At 47.9% G+C, this 22,085-nt stretch overlaps 1 protein-coding gene across 1 annotated transcript in view; it reads left to right on the forward strand.

Moving 5' to 3' along the window:
* The window catches only part of spdef (SAM pointed domain containing ets transcription factor), a 120,419-nt gene that overhangs the window by 81,503 nt on the left and 16,831 nt on the right, over window positions 1-22,085 (forward strand). Inside the window, exon 2 of the mRNA XM_086011516.1 lies at window positions 6,154-6,351. Coding sequence (XP_085867642.1) covers window positions 6,154-6,351 — 198 coding nt within the window. The remainder of the gene's footprint in view (window positions 1-6,153; window positions 6,352-22,085) is intronic.

Below are 22,085 nucleotides of genomic sequence, written 5' to 3' on the forward strand. Positions count from 1 at the left end.
CCCCCCTCTCCCTGCCCTCCCCCCTCTCGCTCCCCTCCCCCCACCCTCCCTCGCTCCCCCGCCCTCTCGCTCCCCCCACCCTCTCTCCCCTCCCCCACTCTCTCTCCCCTCCCCCCACCCTCTCTCCCCTCCCCCCCTCCCCCCACCCTCTCTCCCCTCCCCCCCTCCCCCCAACCTCTCTCCCCTCCCCCCACCATCCCTCGCTCCCCCACCCTCTCTCCCCCACCCTCTCTCCCCCACCCTCTCTCCCCTCCCCCCACCCTCTCCCCTCCACCCTCTCTCCCCACCCCCCACCCTCCCTCACTCCCCCACCCTCTCTCCCCTCCCCCCCTCCCCCACCCTCTCTCCCCTCCCCCCTCCCCCCACCCTCTCTCCCCTCCCCCCACCATCCCTCGCTCCCCCACCCTCTCTCTCCCCTCCCCCCACCCTCTCTCCCCTCCACCCTCTCTCCCCACCCCCCACCCTCTCCGCTCCCCTCCCCCTCTCTCTCTTCTCCCCCACCCCCTCTCTCTTCTCCCCCACCCCCTCTCTCCCCCCCGCGATTTCCCGAGGCTCTCCCCCCCCCCGCGATTTCCCGAGGCTCTCCCCCCCCCCCGATTTCCCGAGGCTCTCCCCCCCCCCGATTTCCCGAGGCTCTCCCCCCGCGATTTCCCGAGGCTCTCCCCCCCCCCCCGATTTCCCGAGGCTCTCCCCCCCCCCGCGATTTCCCGAGGCTCTCCCCCCCCCCGATTTCCCGAGGCTCTCCCCCCCCCCCCGATTTCCCGAGGCTCTCCCCCCCCCCCGATTTCCCGAGGCTCCCCCCCCCCGCGATTTCCCGAGGCTCTCCCCCCCCCCCCGATTTCCCGAGGCTCTCCCCCCCCCCCGATTTCCCGAGGCTCTCCCCCCCCCCCGATTTCCCGAGGCTCTCCCCCCCCCCCCGCGATTTCCCGAGGCTCCCCCCCCCCCGATTTCCCGAGGCTCTCCCCCCCCCCCGATTTCCCGAGGCTCTCCCCCCCCCCCGATTTCCCGAGGCTCTCCCCCCCCCCGATTTCCGAGGCTCCCCCCCCCCCCCGATTTCCCGAGGCTCTCCCCCCCCCCCCGCGATTTCCCGAGGCCCTCTCCCCCCGCGACATTGCTAACGATACATGTCATCGGTGTCAACCCCCCTCACCATTTCATTAATGGTCTGCGATTTCATTCCATGCAATGCGTGACTGCTGTGTGTGTGACGACAAGTACAGCTTCCTTTACATTAGTGCCAAGTTTACACAGATTGTGTTAGAAATGCTGCTGGTTAATGTGAGGATGATAAGGCAAAGGATTGGGAATCTCACTCGGAGAGGCCAGAAGGAAGTCTGTTATTTGGGAAATGGAATTATCACACTGGTGCAATGAGAAGTGCCCCTCTGAGGTTGGGTCCAAGGCTTATTGCTGAGGCAGGGTAGAACTAGGTTAGAGATCAAGAAGCACGTTTTTCACAGCGTCTCTGACCTGTGGGAAAGATTGCCAGAACATGCAGTGACCATGGATTTACGACAGCCATTAAAAAGGGAGCTGGATGAGTTTCTTGAGTGAGTGAAAGTACATAAGAACATAAGAAATAGGAGCAGGAGTAGACCATTCGGCCCCGCGAGCCTGCTCCGCCATTCAATAAGATCATGGCTGATCTGATCCTAACCTCAAATCTACTTCCACTCTTCATCCCACCCGAACCCATGTGATCTCCCAGGAGAGGCGAAAAACCAGATAAAAAACCCAATGGGGTTAGCTGTGAGTTGCGATATCAGTTACCGCAGTCTCCTGCAACTTTCAGGATTTACCTTTTGGAGTCGAGCAGAAATTTCCCAGAGTTTTTTCCCTCCTAAATTAGCCCAAGGTTTTTTCTCTTTTCTGTTATTACCTCTCCCCGGAGATTGTATGACTCAGGGTGGGTTGACGGTGCATATAGACAGTATCACGCCTGGGTGGGGCAGATGGGGTGGACCAATTTGTCTCTTGTCTTTTTCATATGTTTGTTTGATTGTATCACTACAAGGTGCAAGGTCTAATTGAAATTTGACTGAGTTCATGCACAGGTCACTTAAGAGCCTGTAAATATTATGGCTCGAGTATTTTCTGTTGCTGGAAAGTTTGTTGGTACATTCAAGGTCACTGCCTTTGTTTCTTTATACTGTGTTTCAAGCATGACACAGAAGTTTTCTTTAGACATTGTGTGACGTCTGAAGTGTAACAGACAGGAAGTGCATGCCTACGTACCATTTTTAACATAGTTAATCTCCCATGGCATTGCTCACAGGAAGCTGGAGACCATGGTATTCTATAAGGAAGCTGACGTTCTGGGGTATTGTCCATGGTAGGTGAGCGGATTTGATGTTTCAGCAGGGACGTGGGAACCATTACGGGGGACTAAGGAAGTGAGATATTGTGGGCTAGTGCTTAATTTGGAGAATGTAATAAGTAGCTGGGAGAGGTGGATACTTGGGGCAGGAAGGGAAATGAAGGGGACCGTATTGGGGCACTGAGTACTTGCAGGGATTGGGACACCAAGGTCAAGAAACAAAGACTACCAAGGACAGAAGAAGAAATAAATCACCAAGTTGCGATTAGGTGACACTGAATCCTGAAGATTGTAGGAGGAAGGGGAGTCAGAGGGAAGTAGGGATTTCCACTACGTTGAGGTCCTGAGTAGGCTTTGAGTAGGGTCTTGATTTCACATTGCACCATGTGACTCAGTGTGTGATATTGTACCATGTGACTGACAGTGTGTGATATTGTACCATGTGACTCACAGTGTGTGATATTGTACCATGTGACTCTCAGTGTGTGATATTGTACCATGTGACTCACAGTGTGCGATATTGTACCGTGTGACTCACAGTGTGCGATATTGTACCATGTGACTCACAGTGTGTGATATTGTACCATGTGACTCACAGTGTGTGATATTGTACCATGTGACTCACAGTGTGTGATATTGTACCATGTGACTCACAGTGTGTGATATTGTACCATGTGACTCACAGTGTGTGATATTGTACCATGTGACTCACAGTGTGTGATATTGTACCATGTGACTCACAGTGTGTGATATTGTACCATGTGACTCTCAGTGTGTGATATTGTACCATGTGACTCACAGTGTGTGATATTGTACCATGCGACTCACAGTGTGTGATATTGTACCATGTGACTCACAGAACAGTGATATTGTACCATGTGACTCAGTGTGCAATATTGTACCATGTGACTCACAGAGCAGTGATATTGTACCATGTGACTCAGAAACATAGAAGATAGGAGCAGGAGTAGGCCATTCGGCCCCTCAAGCCTGCTCCGCCATTTAATGAGATCATGGCTGATCATCCAAACTCAGTACCCTGTCCCTGCCTTCTCCCCATACCCCTTGATCGCTTTATCCTTAAGAAATATATCCAACTCCTTCTTGAATATATTTAATGAATTGGCCTCAACTGCCTTCTGTGGTAGAGAATTCCACAGGTTCACCAATCTCTGGGTGAAGAAATTCCTCCTCATCTCTGTCCTAAATGGCTTACCCCTTATCCTTAGACTGTGACCCCTGGTTCTGGACTACCCCGCCATCGGGAACATCCTTCCTGCATCTAGTCTGTCTAGTCATGTTAGAATGTTATAAGTTTCAATGAGATCCCCTCTCATTCTTCTAAACTCCAGCGAGTATGAGCCCAATCGACCCAATCTCTCCTCATATGTCATTCCTGCCATCCCAGGTATCAGTCTGGTGAATCTTCGTTGCACTCCCTCCATGGCAAGAACATCCTTCCTCAGATAAGGCGACCAAAGACTCACAGCGCAGTGATATTGTACCATGTGACTCACAGAGCCGTGATATTGTACCATGTGACTCAGTGTATGACATTGTACCATGTGACTCTCAGTGTGTGATATTGTACCATGTGACTCTCAGTGTGCGATATTGTACCATGTGACTCACAGTGTGTGATATTGCACCATGTGACTCACAGTGTGTGATATTGTACCATGTGACTCATAGTGTGTGATATTGTACCATGTGACTCACAGTGTGTGATATTGCACCATGTGACTCACAGTGTGTGATATTGCACCATGTGACTCACAGTGTGTGATATTGTACCATGTGACTCATAGTGTGTGATATTGTACCATGTGACTCACAGTGTGTGACATTGCACCATGTGACTCAGTGTGTGATATTGTACCATGTGACTCATAGTGTGTGATATTGTACCATGTGACTCATAGTGTGTGATATTGTACCATGTGACTCAGTGTGTGATATTGTACCATGTGACTCTGTGTGTGTGATATTGTACCATGTGACTCAGTGTGTGATATTGTATCATGTGACTCTGTGTGTGATATTGTACCATGTGACTCACAGTGTGTGATATTGTACCATGTGACTCACAGTGTGTGATATTGTACCATGTGACTCACAGTGTGTGATATTGTACCATGTGACTCATAGTGTGTGATATTGTACCATGTGACTCAGTGTGTGATATTGTACCATGTGACTCACAGTGTGTGATATTGTACCATGTGACTCACAGTGTGTGATATTGTACCATGTGACTCACAGTGTGTGATATTGTACCATGTGACTCTCAGTGTGTGATATTGTACCATGTGACTCACAGTGTGTGATATTGTACCATGCGACTCACAGTGTGTGATATTGTACCATGTGACTCACAGAACAGTGATATTGTACCATGTGACTCAGTGTGCAATATTGTACCATGTGACTCACAGAGCAGTGATATTGTACCATGTGACTCAGAAACATAGAAGATAGGAGCAGGAGTAGGCCATTCGGCCCCTCAAGCCTGCTCCGCCATTTAATGAGATCATGGCTGATCATCCAAACTCAGTACCCTGTCCCTGCCTTCTCCCCATACCCCTTGATCGCTTTATCCTTAAGAAATATATCCAACTCCTTCTTGAATATATTTAATGAATTGGCCTCAACTGCCTTCTGTGGTAGAGAATTCCACAGGTTCACCAATCTCTGGGTGAAGAAATTCCTCCTCATCTCTGTCCTAAATGGCTTACCCCTTATCCTTAGACTGTGACCCCTGGTTCTGGACTACCCCGCCATCGGGAACATCCTTCCTGCATCTAGTCTGTCTAGTCATGTTAGAATGTTATAAGTTTCAATGAGATCCCCTCTCATTCTTCTAAACTCCAGCGAGTATGAGCCCAATCGACCCAATCTCTCCTCATATGTCATTCCTGCCATCCCAGGTATCAGTCTGGTGAATCTTCGTTGCACTCCCTCCATGGCAAGAACATCCTTCCTCAGATAAGGCGACCAAAGACTCACAGCGCAGTGATATTGTACCATGTGACTCACAGAGCCGTGATATTGTACCATGTGACTCAGTGTATGACATTGTACCATGTGACTCTCAGTGTGTGATATTGTACCATGTGACTCTCAGTGTGCGATATTGTACCATGTGACTCACAGTGTGTGATATTGCACCATGTGACTCACAGTGTGTGATATTGTACCATGTGACTCATAGTGTGTGATATTGTACCATGTGACTCACAGTGTGTGATATTGCACCATGTGACTCACAGTGTGTGATATTGCACCATGTGACTCACAGTGTGTGATATTGTACCATGTGACTCATAGTGTGTGATATTGTACCATGTGACTCACAGTGTGTGACATTGCACCATGTGACTCAGTGTGTGATATTGTACCATGTGACTCATAGTGTGTGATATTGTACCATGTGACTCATAGTGTGTGATATTGTACCATGTGACTCAGTGTGTGATATTGTACCATGTGACTCTGTGTGTGTGATATTGTACCATGTGACTCAGTGTGTGATATTGTATCATGTGACTCTGTGTGTGATATTGTACCATGTGACTCACAGTGTGTGATATTGTACCATGTGACTCACAGTGTGTGATATTGTACCATGTGACTCACAGTGTGTGATATTGTACCATGTGACTCATAGTGTGTGATATTGTACCATGTGACTCAGTGTGTGATATTGTACCATGTGATTCTGTGTGATATTGTACCATGTGACTCAGTGTGCGCCCAGCCTCATATCTTGATGGTGCCTTGGATTGACATCATTCTCAGATACTAACCACTGCTTCCAATGATCCATTTGCTTTCAGACCCAATAGAGTGGAGCGTGGGAAATGTTCAGAAATGGATTTTATGGACTGAACATCAGTACCGACTGCCGCAAATTGGGAAATCCTTCCAGGAGCTCAGCGGGAAGGACCTGTGCTCCATGTCAGAGGAGGAGTTCAGACAGAGATCTCCGATGTGTGGTGATATTTTGTACGCACACCTGGACATCTGGAAATCTGGTACGTGCCTAACTCGACAGTACGAGGCAGGATCTGCCAAGTCTCCTGTCTACACGTGTGTCTACCGGGACTCCTTTCCTTCCCCCAGTTTTCTCCTGAAGCAGCTGAGGTACAATCACCCTCCAGAATTCCATCGTGTCCACATTCGTCTCACCCGATGCCCATAAACATGCACTTCATGGTCGGGGGTTGTTGGATCGAGGTTGGGGGAAGGTACAAAGGCTCGTTTTTCTATTTTTTCCCCATACACACTGAGGTCAATTTTAGCACCACTCCTACCTGACATCAGCTCACACAGCACTGACCTGATATTGAACCTGCAACTCTCCTGGTATGTGTAGCTCATGAATTGTGTGATGTCTCTTTTCTTCGTTCTATCTCTGTTTACCCCGGAGACTTTATTTCTGAGATCTCCCCGTGCACATTCTGCCCACCTTGTGATTTTGTCAGAGGGTGAAGCTGACTTTCTGGGAGTATGAGTGGCCATCCAATGCCAACCATGACATGCACCCCACCGGGCTCCTTTTACAAAGTAATGCAGGCTTCATTGTCTGGGTTAGTTGTGGCTGCAGTCAGTCGAAACTATTTCTCATATTGGCCCAGAAATTCGGGTCTCCACGGCTGAGAACGCACGGGGTACTCACCCGTAGGCCCAATGGAAGTGCCAGTTTCCTGCATGCACTGAGCATGCGCGGGAAACCGGCACTTCCGTTCCCCTGAAAGAAGAGGTTCAGAGGTCGAACGCGTGCGCAGGAGAGGCTGTGCGTGCGCATTGAACTTGCGGTGTTTTTGCAGGTTTTCCCGGGAGGGTAAGTCTCCAGAATTTACACATTTAAAAAGCAGTCGTAAGGCCTGCTTTTTACAAGGTAAGTGGTGAATTAATTAAAATTAAAACATTTTTTCCACAGGTTTATTATTTTTAAATACTTTAAAGAAAGGTAAGTTTATTTTTAGCCCTGTTAGAAAATAAAATTAATTTTTTCAAAAATTTAAATTATTGTTTAAAATAGTTATTTCATGTAATTTATAGTTTATTTTAAAAATGTGATTTAAAAAAAATTTATTTGAAGATTTATTGATGTTTTAATATTTCTAAGTTTGACAGCACTTCCTGTCAAACTTATGAATGAAGCATTCCCTGCTCCGATTGGCTCTCCATGGCCCACGTGATCCCAGGGGACGCATCGAACTAACTGCGCCCCTGGGATACGCAAGCACTGCGCGCCGGCAGTTGGAGCAGGCCCAGGATCGGAATTCCACGGGGGCCCACAGCTCAACGGCTGGCGCGCAAGGTAAGTGCAGGTCGGGGGCTTGCACCCGCGGGAAGCCCCCAACCCGAATTTCTGGGCCAATGTGTATAAACAACTGAGACCACAGTAAACAGAGTTCTCTGCTCCTTATCTGGGCGGTATCTAGTGTACAGTAGCTTGGAGCACCAGTATAAACAGGGCACTCTGCTCCTTATCTGGGCGGTATCTAATGTACAGTAGCTTGGAGCACCAGTATAAACAGGGCACTCTGCTCCTTATCTGGGCGGTATCTAATGTACAGTAGCTTGGAGCACCAGTATAAACAGGGCACTCTGCTCCTTATCTGGGCGGTATCTAGTGTACAGTAGCTTGGAGCACCAGTAGAAACAGGGCGCTCTAGCTTTTATGCTGGTGGTGCTTAGAATTATTTTAGATATCTTTATGAACAGAGCTCCACAGTAAAAGGCTAGATGTCAGAATTAAGAACTGATAGGGACTACAAGGTTTGTGGTACTCTGCTTGTTAAACCTCTATTACAAGCTCTGCTTGTTAAACCTCATTATCACAAACTATCCTTATTAAACACCATTATTATAAACACTCATTAAAAATCTTACTATTACAAATGCTCATTACAAACCTGCATGTTATTACAAACATTCACTTAAATCATAGAGTCACAGAAGTTTATAGCAAAGAAGGAGATCATTTGGCCCACCACACCTGTGCAGCCTCTTTGAAAGAGTTGTCTACTTTGTTCCATTTCTGTGCCATTTTCCGCTCTTAAATATTTGTTTTTCAAATATTTATTCACTTCCCTTTTAAAAACTATTACTTTGACCAGTGCTCCTGCTCGGACATTCTTCATCCTAACAACCCGCCATGGAAACAAAATCACAAAGCCTCTCCCTTCATTCTTTGGGTGACGATCTCAAATTCAGGACCTCTGGTTACCGACTCAACAATCAGCAGAAATATCTGGTCCCTATTTACCGAATCAAAACCCCTCACAATTTAACCTGCTCAGGTCCAGTGAAAAGAGCCTCAGTTTCTCTAGTCTCTCCTCATTATTACAAACTCATACAAACCTCCTTTCTATTACAAAGTCATATTATAAACCTTTTCATTATTACAAACTCTCATTAAAAATTGCTTTGTTAAAAGTATTGCTATATAACCAGCTCCATCAAACCTTTACATTGCAAACCTCAGCATTATTATGGACTTGTTCATTACAAAGCTCTCTATTATAGACTCCCTCATTACAAATCTCTGCATTATTATAGATTCTGTCATTACAATCCTTTCCATTATTATTTAACTGTGATTACAATCTTACGCATTATTATAGGCGTTGCCATTACAAATCTCTTCACCACTTGGAAGAAGCACTGAGAGTAGCAAGGGCACAGAATGTACTCTGGGTGGGGGACTTCAATGTCCATCACCAAGAGTGGCTCAGTAGCACCACTACTGACCGAGCTGGCCAAGTCTTGAAGTACATAGCAGCTAGACTGGGCCTGTGACAGGTGGTGTGAGAACCAACACGAGGGAAAAACCTACTTGACCCCGTCCTCACCAATCTACCTGTCGCAGATGAATCTGTCCATGACAGCATTGGTAGGAGTGACCACTGCACAGTCCTTGTGGAGACGAAGTCCCGTCTTCACACTGAGGACACCCTCCATCTTGTTGCATGGCACTACCACCGTGCTAAATGAGATAGATTCAGAACAGATCTAGCAGCTCAAAACTGGGCATCCATGAGGCACTGTGGGCCATCAGCAGCAGTAGAATTGTATTCCACCACAATCTGTAACCTCATGGCCCAGCATATCCCACACTCTACCATTACCATCAAGCCAGGGAACCAACCCTGGTTTAATGAGGAGTGCAGAAGAGCATGCCAGGAGCAGCACCAGGTGTACCTAAAAATGACATGCCAACCTGGTGAAGCTGCAACACAGTACTACATGCATGCTAAACAGCAGAAAAGCAAGCTCACAACCAGAACCACAATCAACGGATCAGATCAAAGCTCTGCAGTCCTGCCACATCCAGTTGTGAATGGTGGTGGACCATTAAACAACTAATGGGAAGAGGCAGCTCCATGAATATCCCCATCCTCAATGATGGTGGAGCCCAGTATGCAAGTGCAAAAGGCAAGGCTGAAGCATTCGCAACCACCTTCAGCCAGAAGTGCCGAGTGGATGATCCATATCGGCCTACTCCTGAGGTCCCAACCGTCACAGAAGCCAGTCTTCAGCTAATTCGATTCACTCCACGTGATATCAAGAAACGGCTGAGCGCACAGGATACAGCAAAGGCTAAGGGCCCCAACAACATCCCAGCTGTCATGCTGAAGATTTGTGCTCCAGAACTAGCTGCGCTTCTAGCCAAGCTGTTCCAGTACAGCTACAACACTGGCATCTATCCGACAATGTGGAAAATTGCTCAGGTACGTCCTGTCCACAAAAAGCAGGACAAATCCAATCCAGCCAATTACTGTCCCATCAGTCTATTCTCAATCATCAACAAAATGATGGAAGGTGTTGTTGACAGTGCTGTCAAGCAGCACTTACTCACCAATAACCTGCTCACCGATGCTTAGTTTGGGTTCCACCAGGACTGCTCAGCTCCAAACCTCCTTACAGCCTTGGTCCAAACATGGATAAAAGAGCTGAATTCCAGAGGTGAGGTGAGAGTGACTACCCTTGACATCAAGGCAGCATTTGACTGAGTGTGGCATCAAGGAGCCCTAATAAAATTGAAGTCAATGGGAATCAAGGAGAAAGCTCTCCACTGGCTGGAGTTATAGCTAGCACAAAGGAAGATGGTTGTAGCTGTTGGAAACCAATCATCTCAGCCCCAGGTCATCGCAGCAGGAGTCATCGTTGCCCTCGAGTCGGCAGCTCACCACCACCTTCTCGAGGGCAATTAGGGATGGGCAATAAATGCTGGCCTTGCCAGTGACGCGCACATCCCATGAACGAATATAAAAAAATTATAAACTCTGTCATTATTCATTTCTCCATTGTTAGAATCCTTTCCTTGAACCTGGGTGATGTTCCATTGTGGTGGGTAGAGGACTTCAATAAGATGAGCCTTCGATAAGGAACCCAGTTGTGCTGGTTCCCACGGTTTTGTGCCGATAAGAATGGATTGTTTTTTAATTACTTCATCAAAACATAATGTATTTCAGTAGAAAATGGCATTGAATGATCTGAGGCATTTCGTGTAATGCAACTGTGAGGTCAAAAAGGTACAGCCCGTAAGGCTGTGTGTCAGGTTGACCACTCCATTGTTTTATAAATCAAGCTACCGCAGAGAACTGCGCGAGATCACCTATTATTAAGCGATGAAGCTGGCACTGAACCAGCTGACCACTCAGCTGATCTCCTACAGCAAGTTGTCAGAACCAAGCAAGCAATGCCTACAGTTTCCATCAGTCTGCGCAGCCTCTCAACTTTATACCAGGCAGTGTGAGCAACTTTACACCACTGAGTGTGAGCAACTTTACACCAGGCAGTGTGAGCAACTTTACACCACTGAGGGTGAGCAACTTTACACCAGGGAGTGTGAGCAACTTTACACCAGGGAGTGTGAGCAACTTTACACCAGGCAGTGTGAGCAACTTTACACCAGGCAGTGTGAGCAACTTTACACCACTGAGGGTGAGCAACTTTACACCAGGGAGTGTGAGCAACTTTACACCAGGCAGTGTGAGCAACTTTACACCAGGCAGTGTGAGCAACTTTACACCAGGCAGTGTGAGCAACTTTACACCACTGAGTGTGAGCAACTTCACACAAGGCAGTGTGAGCAACTTTACACCAGGGAGTGTGAGCAACTTTACAGCAGGCAGTGTGAGCAACTTTACAGCAGGCAGTGTGAGCAACTTTACACCAGGGAGTGTGAGCAACTTTACACCAGGCAGTGTGAGCAACTTTACACCAGGGAGTGTGAGCAACGTTACACCAGGCAGTGTGAGCAATTTTACACCAGGCAGTGTGAGCAACTTTACACCAGGGAGTGTGAGCAACTTTACACCACTGAGTGTGAGCAACTTTACACCAGGCAGTGTGAGCAACTTCACACCAGGCAGTGTGAGCAACTTCACACCAGGCAGTGTGAGCAACTTTACACCAGGGAGTGTGAGCAATATTCACCAGGCAGTGTGAGCAACTTTATACCAGGCAGTGTGAGCAATTTTACACCAGGCAGTGTGAGCAACTTTACACCAGGCAGTGTGAGCAATTTTACACCAGGCAGTGTGAGCAACTTTACACCAGGGAGTGTGAGCAACTTCACACCAGGCAGTGTGAGCAACTTTACACCAGGCAGTGTGAGCAACTTTACACCAGGCAGTGTGAGCAACTTTACACCAGGCAGTGTGAGCAATTTTACACCAGGCAGTGTGAGCAACTTTACACCAGGGAGTGTGAGCAACTTCACACCAGGCAGTGTGAGCAACTTTACACCAGGCAGTGTGAGCAATTTTACACCAGGCAGTGTGAGCAACTTTACACCAGGGAGTGTGAGCAACTTCACACCAGGGAGTGTGAGCAACTTCACACCAGGCAGTGTGAGCAACTTCACACCAGGCAGTGTGAGCAACTTTACACCAGGCAGTGTGAGCAACTTTACACCAGGCAGTGTGAGCCAATTTACACCAGGGAGTGTGAGCAACTTTACACCAGGCAGTGTGAGCAACTTTACACCAGGCAGTGTGAGCAACTTTACACCAGGGAGTGTGAGCAACTTTACACCAGGCAGTGTGAGCAACTTTACACCACTGAGTGTGAGCAATTTTACACCACTGAGGGTGAGCAACTTTACACCAGGCAGTGTGATCAACTTTACACGACTGAGTGTGAGCAATTTTACACCACTAAGGGTGAGCAACTTTACACCAGGGAGTGTGAGCAACTTCACACCAGGGAGTGTGAGCAACGTTACACCAGGCAGTGTGAACAACTTTACACCAGGCAGTGTGAGCAACTTTACACCAGGGAGTGTGAGCAACTTTACACCACTGAGTGTGAGCAATTTTACACCAGGGAGTGTGAGCAACTTTACACCAGGGAGTGTGAGCAACTTTACACCACTGAGGGTGAGCAACTTTACACCAGGCAGTGTGAGCAACTTTACACCAGGCAGTGTGAGCAACTTTACACCAGGCAGTGTGAGCAACTTTACACCACTGAGGGTGAGCAACTTTACACCAGGGAGTGTGAGCAACTTTACACCAGGCAGTGTGAGCAACTTTATACCAGGCAGTGTGAGCAACTTTACACCAGGCAGTGTGAGCAACTTTACACCAGGCAGTGTGAGCAACTTTACACCAGGGAGTGTGAGCAATTTTACACCACTGAGTGTGAGCAGTTTTACACCAGGCAGTGTGAACAACTTCACACCAGGCAGTGTGAGCAACTTTACACCAGGCAGTGTGAGCAACTTTACACCACTGAGTGTGAGCAACTTTACACGAGGGAGTGTGAGCATCTTTACACCAGGCAGTGTGAGCAATTTTACACCACTGAGTGTGAGCAACTTTACACCAGGGAGTGTGAGCAATTTTCACCAGGCAGTGTGAGCAACTTTACACCAGGCAGTGTGTGCAATTTTACACCAGGCAGTGTGAGCAACTTTACACCAGGCAGTGTGAGCAACTTTACACCAGGGAGTGTGAGCAACGTTACACCAGGCAGTGTGTGCAATTTTACACCAGGCAGTGTGAGCAACTTTACACCAGGCAGTGTGAGCAACTTTACACCAGGCAGTGTGAGCAACTTTACACCAGGCAGTGTGAGCAACTTTACACAAGGCAGTGTGAGCAACTTTAAACCAGGTAGTGTGAGCAACTTTACACCAGGGAGTGTGAGCAACTTTACACCACTGAGTGTGAGCAATTTTACACCACTGAGGGTGAGCAACTTTACACCAGGCAGTGTGAGCAACTTTACACCAGGCAGTGTGAGCAACTTTACACCAGGGAGTGTGAGCAACTTTACACCAGGCAGTGTGAGCAACTTTACACCAGGCAGTGTGAGCAACTTTACACCACTGAGGGTGAGCAACTTTACACCAGGGAGTGTGAGCAATTTTACACCACTGAGTGTGAGCAATTTTACACCAGGGAGTGTGAGCAACTTTACACCAGGCGGTGTGAGCAACTTTACACCAGGGAGTGTGAGCAAGTTTACACCACTGAGTGTGAGCAACTTTACACCACTGAGGGTGAGCAACTTTACACCAGGGAGTGTGAGCAACTTTACACCAGGCAGTGTGAGCAACTTTACACCAGGCAGTGTGAGCAATTTTACACCACTGAGTGTGAGCAATTTTACACCAGGCAGTGTGAACAACTTCACACCAGGGAGTGTAAGCAACTTCACACCAGGGAGTGTGAGCAATTTTACACCACTGAGTGTGAGCAACTTTACACCAGGCAGTGTGAGCAACTTTACACCACTGAGTGTGAGCAACTTTACACCAGGCAGTGTGAGCAACTTTACACCAGGGAGTGTGAGCAATTTTACACCAGGCAGTGTGAGCAACTTCACACCAGGGAGTGTGAGCAACTTTACACCAGGCAGTGTGAGCAACTTTACACCAGGGAGTGTGAGCAACTTTACACGAGTGAGTGTGAGCAACATTACACCAGATAGTGTGAGCAACTTTACACCACTGAGTGTGAGCAACTTTACACCAGGGAGTGTGAGCAACTTTACACCAGGGAGTGTGAGCAACTTTACACGAGGGAGTGTGAGCAACTTTACACCAGATAGTGTGAGCAACTTTACACCAGGCAGTGTGAGCAACTTTACACCAGGGAGTGTGAGCAACTTTACACCAGGGAGTGTGAGCAACTTTACACGAGGGAGTGTGAGCAACTTTACACCAGATAGTGTGAGCAACTTTACACCAGGCAGTGTGAGCAACTTTACACCAGGGAGTGTGAGCAACTTTACACCAGGCAGTGTGAGCAACTTTACACCACTGAGTGTGAGCAACTTTACACCACTGAGTGTGAGCAACTTTACACCAGGCAGTGTGAGCAACTTTACACCAGGCAGTGTGAGCAACTTTACACCAGGCAGTGTGAGCAACTTTACACCACTGACTGTGAGCAATTTTACACCACTGAGTGTGAGCAACTTTACACCAGGGAGTGTGAGCAGCTTTACACCAGGCAGTGTGAGCAACTTTACACCACTGAGTGTGAGCAACTTTACACCAGGCAGTGTGAGCAACTTTACACCAGGCAGTGTGAGCAACTTTACACCAGGCAGTGTGAGCAACTTTACACCACTGAGGGTGAGCAACTTTACACCAGGCAGTGTGAGCAACTTTACACCAAGCAGTGTGAGCAACTTTACACCAGGCAGTGTGAGCAACTTTACACCAGGCAGTGTGAGCAACTTTACACCAAGCAGTGTGAGCAACTTTTCACCAGGCAGTGTGAGCAACTTTACACCAGATACTGTGAACAACTTTACACCAGGCAGTGTGAGCAACTTTACACCACTGACTGTGAGCAATTTTACACCACTGAGTGTGAGCAACTTTACACCAGGCAGTGTGAGCAATTTTACACCAGGCAGTGTGAGCAATTTTACACCAGGCAGTGTCAGCAACGTTACACCAGGCAGTGTGAGCAACTTTACACCAGGCAGTGTGAGCAACTTTACACCAGGCAGTGTGAGCAATTTTACACCAGGCAGTGTGAGCAATTTTACACCAGGCAGTGTCAGCAACGTTACACCAGGCAGTGTGAGCAATTTTACACCAGGCAGTGTGAGCAACTTTACACCAGGCAGTGTGAGCAACTTTACACCAGGCAGTGTGAACAACTTTACACCAGGCAGTGTAAGCAATTTTACACCAGGGAGTGTGAATAGTTTCTCACTGAATCACCAGGCAATGTGAGCAGCCTATGACCAGTTCGAGTGAGCAGCCTCTCACTAAAACAACACACAAATATGAGCAGACTGTCACTGAAACACCAGACACTATGGAGAGCCATTTTCCAAAATGCCATGTGGTATACAGAAAGGGCTGGATTTTGTCAATGGGGACGTGATGGAGGCGGGTCTCCCACTTTTTGGGTTGTAGTCCCGCCTCCATCGACTTGTGGCCAACCCACGCTATTTTCCCTTGATTGACCTTGTTAAGCCCACCCAGCGGGTTCAGCGGGCCAATTAAGGGACACCTGGTTACTGGTGACATCAGCGATTGACATTTCATCTGTCAAGAGCTTTTGACAGATGAAAAATCAGCGTTTGACTGCTCTGTGATGCTGTCAAACACTGACAGTCTGTCTTCTAACTTGAGTCCTTCTACTCAGACTCAGTTAGAGATCTCTCCAGACCAGAAAGCAGAGGCTGCAGCTTTTGACAGTTCAGCGGCCATTTTGCTTTCTGTGCCGGTGAACTGAGGGACTCCCGAGAACTGAAGGAAGGAAGCCTGCAGGAGAAGTAAAACTTATTAAAACACTTTACACTTACCTCACACACTTACCTCTGCACACATGCACCCATCACTCACCTGCACAACAGACATCTCGACCCCTCCAACCCCTTCAGACCGACGGTCCGCCTCGCTAACTTGGTGTGGTTCGGAGCCGGAGGGTTAAAAATAGGGATTAGGCAAAAAACTGCCTGTTAACTATGTTAACAGGCAGTTAATTGGCACTAATCCCCTTCCCGCCTCGGGGAGGCGGCTCCCAGCATAGGTCGGATACCCGCCTCCTGGGACATTGGCACGGAGGCGGGTTGGGGGCGGGATGGATTCCTGCCCCCCGATTCTGCAATTTTCCCACCACTCCCGCCTCCAAACCCGCCTCCACGGGGCTTAGAAATTCGAGCCCAAAGTGTTGTTATTTGAAGTTCTGGGGATTGCCATAACCGGCCTGTCAGAAAGCAGTTAGGCAATACAACGACTAATATCAGTCCCAAATCAGTGCATTAATTGGTGATTACTGCTGCTCCTGATTTTGCAGTCACATTGGAGGATGATATGAATTACAGCTTCAATCCTGAGCAGTATGCACTGTGGGCGTATTACAGGAATGGAGGAGCATGTAACCAGCAGTCTTGTGGGAATTCCTTCAATTCCCCATGGTTTGCCAACTCTCCAGGATTGCCCTGGAGTCTCCAGGAATTGTTAGTTATAAAAATATTGGAAATGGAAAAATTGGGCCAGAATTTTCCTTACCTTGGCAGGTCCGGTACGACCGGTGTCCTTGGTGGGTCCCGACCCCACTGCTGGCTCCATCCCACTGTACAGAATGAACTGACCTTAATGGGGCCTATGAAGCCTGCCCAGTGCGTTACCCGGCCCAATTAGATGGAGAGGTTCTGGTGACGTCATTCATGCCGCATTTTACGCCGGGATCTTTAAAGGGACCCTGGCCACATTAAATTTTAAGTTCAATCTGACATAGTGGGTGTTGAATCTTTACTGTACAATCATATAATAAAAGTTATACATGAGTGACAAAGAAATATTTAAATAAAAGTATCTTTAAGTAATATGACTCCATCTACAAATACGATCAAGAACATAATTTAAAAAGTACATTAACTGTGAAGTTATTGGTGCTTTAGTCACAAATCTATAGACTTTTGTATCAGTAACTGGTACAAAGAAAAGATGTGCGTGTATCGGTAATATATAAAATTAAGCAGATTTTAAAATTTAATTGTAAAGGGGTAGATTTACAATCATATGCAAGTTCAGCGGAAGAGCTGCGGAATCCCTGACAAACAGTGCAAGTGGTGCTTACAATGTGTTTCTGGGATTTCTGTAACTCTTCTGTTGAAGTTAATAATGGACAAGTGAGAGAACCTCTGCAGAAATATACCCTCCAGTCTCAGACTGAAAATTTTAATTAGTCATATTCAGGGATTGAAAGCAAATTGAACCAGTGGAATGAGTGATGAGAATGAAAATGTTATGGTTAATGACTTGATTTAATGTGTAACTGGACAATCACAGTATACTGTGAGAAAACCCTGACCAGAAACAACACAAAAATTTAGTTAAATGGTACATGTCATTTTTATAGTGCAGATCAGTTAACTGCAATTACTGTTCAGTTGGAAGGCAACAGCTGAGAATGGCCAGTGAAAAATTAACATTTATCAGCAGCTTTTCAAGTAGAACAGATTTGCCATCAATCTGTTAACTGATGTAATCAACATGTTATTCTGGTTTACAAAAAGAAAATACTGCAGATGCTGGAAATCTGAAATAAAAACAGAAAATGCTGGAGAAACTCAGCAGGTCAGGCAGCATCTGTGAAGAGAGAAACAGAGTTAACGTTTCAGGTCGATGACCTTTCGTCAGAACTGGAAAAAAGCAGGAAATGGAACAGATTTTTAAGCGAGTGTAGAGGCAGGGAAAGTGGGGGGGGGGATGAAAGAACAAAAGGGAAGGTCTGTGATAGGATAGAAGGCAGGAGAGGTTAAGAGACATTAAGAGATATTCAAGGCAAAAGGAGATGGTAATGGGACAGGTTAAGAAACAAAGGATGGCTCTAGATGAAGTGTAAATTGCGCTGGCAGAATGAAAGACAGCTGCCATGTGGGGGAGAAGAGCAGAAGGCACAAACAAAAAGTGTGGAAAAAAATATATATGATAGGGGCCGAGGTTATGATCTGAAATTGTTGAACTCGATGTTGAGTCCAGAAGGCTGTAAAGTGCCTAATCGAAAGATGAGCTGCTGTTCCTCGAGCTTACGCTGAGCTTCAGTGGAACAGCACAAGAGGCCGAGGACGGTGAGGTCCGAGTGGGAGTGGAGCAGTGAATTAAAGTGACAGGCGACCGGAAGCTCGGGGTCACCCTTACGGACTGAACAGAGGTGTTCCGCAAAGCGGTCACCCAATCTGCGTTTGGTCTCCCTAATGTAGAGGAGACCACATTGTGAGCAGCGAATACAGTATACTAGATTGCAAGAAGTACAAGTAAATCACTGTTTCACCTGGAAGGGGTGTTTGGGGCCCTGGACAGTGGGAAGGGGGGAGGTATAAGGGCATGTGTTGCATCTCCTGCGCTTGCACGGGAAGGTGTTGGGCGAAGGGGAAGGCGTCTTGGGGGTGATAGAGGAGTGGACTAGGATGTCGCAGAGGGAGCGGTCCCTACGGAATGCTGAAAGGGGAGGTGAGGGGAAGATGTGCTTGGTGGTGGGATCATGCTGGAGGTGGCGGAAATGGCGGAGGATGATCTGTTGAATGTGGAGGCTGGTGGGGTGAAAGGTGAGGACAAGGGGAACCCTATCGTGGTTCCAGGAGGAAGGGGCAGGGGTGAGGGCAGAAGTGCGGGAGATAGAACGGACACGGTTAAGGGCCATGTCAACCACAGTAGAGGGGAATCCTCGATTGAGGAAAAAGGAAGACATGTCGGAAGCACTGGTATGGAAGGTGGCATCGTCGGAGCAGATGCGGCGGAGGCGGAGAAACTGGGAGAATGGAATAGAGTCCTTACAGGAGGCGGGGTGGAAGGTAGTGTAGTCCAGGTAGCTGTGGGAGTCAGTGGGCTTGTAGTGAATGTTTGTCAATAACCTATCCCCAGAGATGGAGACGGAGAAGTCGAGGAAGGGAAGGGAAGAGTCAGAGATGGACCATGTGAAGGTGAGGGAAGGGTGGAAATTGGAAGCAAAGTGAATGAAATGATCTCGTTCAGGGCGAGAGCAGGAAACGGCACCGATACAGTCATCAATGTACCGGAAAAAGAGTTGAGGGAGGGGACCTGAGTAGGACTGGAACAAAGAGTGTTCCACATATCCCACGAAAAGGCAGGCATAGCTAGGACCCATGCGGGTACCCATAGCAACACCTTTGATTTGGAGGAAGTGAGTGGAGTCAAAGGAGAAGTTGTTCAATGTGAGAACAAGTTCAGCCAGGCGGAGGAGGGTGGTGGTGGATGGGGACTGGTTGGGCTTCTGTTCAAGGAAGAAGCGGAGCGTCCTCAGGCCACCCTGGTGGGGGATGGAGGTGTAGAGGTGTTGGACGTCCATGGTGAAAAGGAGGCGGTTGGGGCCAGGAAACTGGAAACTGTTAAAGTGGCGGAGGGTGTCGGAAGAGTCGTGGATGTAGGTGGGAAGAGACTGGACAAGGGGAGAAAAAATAGAGTCAAGATAGGAAGAGATAAGTTCCGTGGGGCAAGAACAGGCTGAAACGATGGGTCTACCAGGGCAGTCCTGTTTGTGGATCTTGGGAAGGAGGTAGAAGTGGGCTGTGCGGGGTTGGAGAACTATGAGGTTGGCGGCCGTGGAGGGAAGATCTCCAGAGGTGATGAGGTCAGTGACAATCTTGGAAACAGTGGCTTGATGTTCGGTGGTGGGGTCATGGTCTAGGCAGAGGTAGGAGGAGGTGTCGGAGAGTTAGCGGTTTGTTTTGGTTTGTTTTTCATGCTGTCATGGAGCTATGGCCACAGAACTCACGCCTCAGGTTGACAGACATGGTTCCTGAGCTGTGTGAATCCTGTGGTCATGCAGGGAAATTTAAAAAGTAGGGAGAAAAAGGCTCTTAAGTGCCTGTAAAGTACCTCATAATGATTTCAATTGGGTCCCCCCGCCACTGACGGTCAGGCCGGCTCCACGCTGACCGATGTGCCTGTGGGAAAGGCACGTGGGAGCGAGTCGACCCGCTGTCAAAAAAAAACAACTTTCCCACCCGACCCGCCACTGACGGCGCCCGCTGCTGCCGCCCCGGAAAATTCAGCCCTTGATGTTTGACTGGACGGGGCAGTCGGAGGCTGGAGATCGTGTGATGAAACCTCAGGAATACATCGAACCAAAGTTAGTGACCCTAATTCCTCCCTCAAGTTAGAGGCCTAGAAATGAGTCTCAGGCGGGGGCGCAAAGCGGGTGGTACTGCCCGAGACGAACTTCTAGCTGAAGGTCTGTTGGACACTGAGCTCCAATCTCCAGTCAAATGCATCATTCACTTAAAGAACCACTAGAGGGTGCCACATCCATTGGACATTTATCGTCAAACCCCAGATGAACAGATTTTTCATTTACTGTACTATTGAAATTGTGATAAATCACTTCAGGCCACCTGACTATCAGCCGTATGCCCCCTCTCCCCCACTGTACAGTTCCAAGCGGTGAGCTACTTTCTTATTCTCTGCAGCAGAGCAGGTAATACATAACAACAAATAAACAACTTACTCATCATTCTTCATACAAAGGAACATTTTAAAACTTTTAACAAAACATAGAAGTGGCACTGAGCGGAACTGAAGCGATTAGAGGGAAGACTTAAGGCACGGTTAACAAAGCGGGTTTTTAGGAGGCTTTTTGAAAGTAGGGAGCGAGACAGATTGGCACAGTGGTTTAGAGAGATACTTCCAGGTAACGGTGACCGGCTGATCAACAACAGCAACAACATACATTTATATAGTGCCTTTAATGTAGTAAAACACCCCAAAGCGCTTCACAGGAGCCACATAGGGAGATATTAGGACAGGTGACCAAAAACTTGGTCAAAGAGGTAAGTTTTAAGCAGCGTCTTAAAGGAGGAAGGAGAGGTAGAGAGGCTGATGGATGGAATTCCAGAGCTTGGGACCTAGGCAGCTGCCCCAGCTGAAGGCACAGCTGCCAATGGTGGAGAGATTAAAATCGGGGATGCGCAAGAGACCAGAATTGGAGGAGCGCAGATATCTCGGAGCGTTGTAGGGCTGGAGGAGGTTACAGAGATAGGGAGGGGGGGGGGGGGGGGGGGAGGCCATGGAGAGATTTGAAAACAAGGATGAGAATTTTAACATTGAAGCATTGCCGGACCACGAGCCAATGTAGGTCAGCGAGCACAGGGGTGATGGGCGAACAGGACTTGGTGCGAGTTCGGACACGGGCAGCAGAGTTTTGGATGAGCTCGAGTTTATGGTGGGTGGTAGCTGGGAGGCCGGCCAGGAGTGTGTTGGAATAGTCAAGTCTAGATAGTAACAAAGGCATGGGTGAGGGTTTCAGCAGCAGATGAGCTGAGGCAGGGGCGGAGACGGACGATGTTATAGAGGTGGAAGTAGACGATTTTGGTCGGCTTCCGATGGTGGAGAGAAGGAAGTGGGAACCAGTAGCCATCTACAGTCAGAGGAGTGGAGGGTGCAACCTAGGCTATACGATTGGAGAAGATCGTTCTGATTAGGTGGGGTGAGGTGTGGAGTGATTTGAAGACAAGGAATCCTACAAGTAGTTTTGCACACTCTTTCAGAATGGAAATGACAGATATTTAATCTAGCCTGATATCCAGTGCAGTATTGAATGAATGCAGCATTGCCGCAGGACTCACCCCATAGATAAGATGTTAAACCAAGAAAGAGCTTGCACTAATGTAGTGCCTTTCATGATATCCCAAACTGCTTCACAGCCAATGAAACACTGTTGTAACATTGAGAAACGTGGCAACCAATTAGCTCTCAGCAAGGTCCCACAAACAGCAATGAGAAATTACCAGATAAGTTTAGTGTTTTTTGTTA

The sequence above is a fragment of the Somniosus microcephalus genome, chromosome 18 (genome assembly GCF_052327205.1).
Source record: "Somniosus microcephalus isolate GS21.2 chromosome 18, FLI_Smic_1.0, whole genome shotgun sequence".
Taxonomy (NCBI): Eukaryota; Metazoa; Chordata; class Chondrichthyes; order Squaliformes; family Somniosidae; genus Somniosus; species Somniosus microcephalus.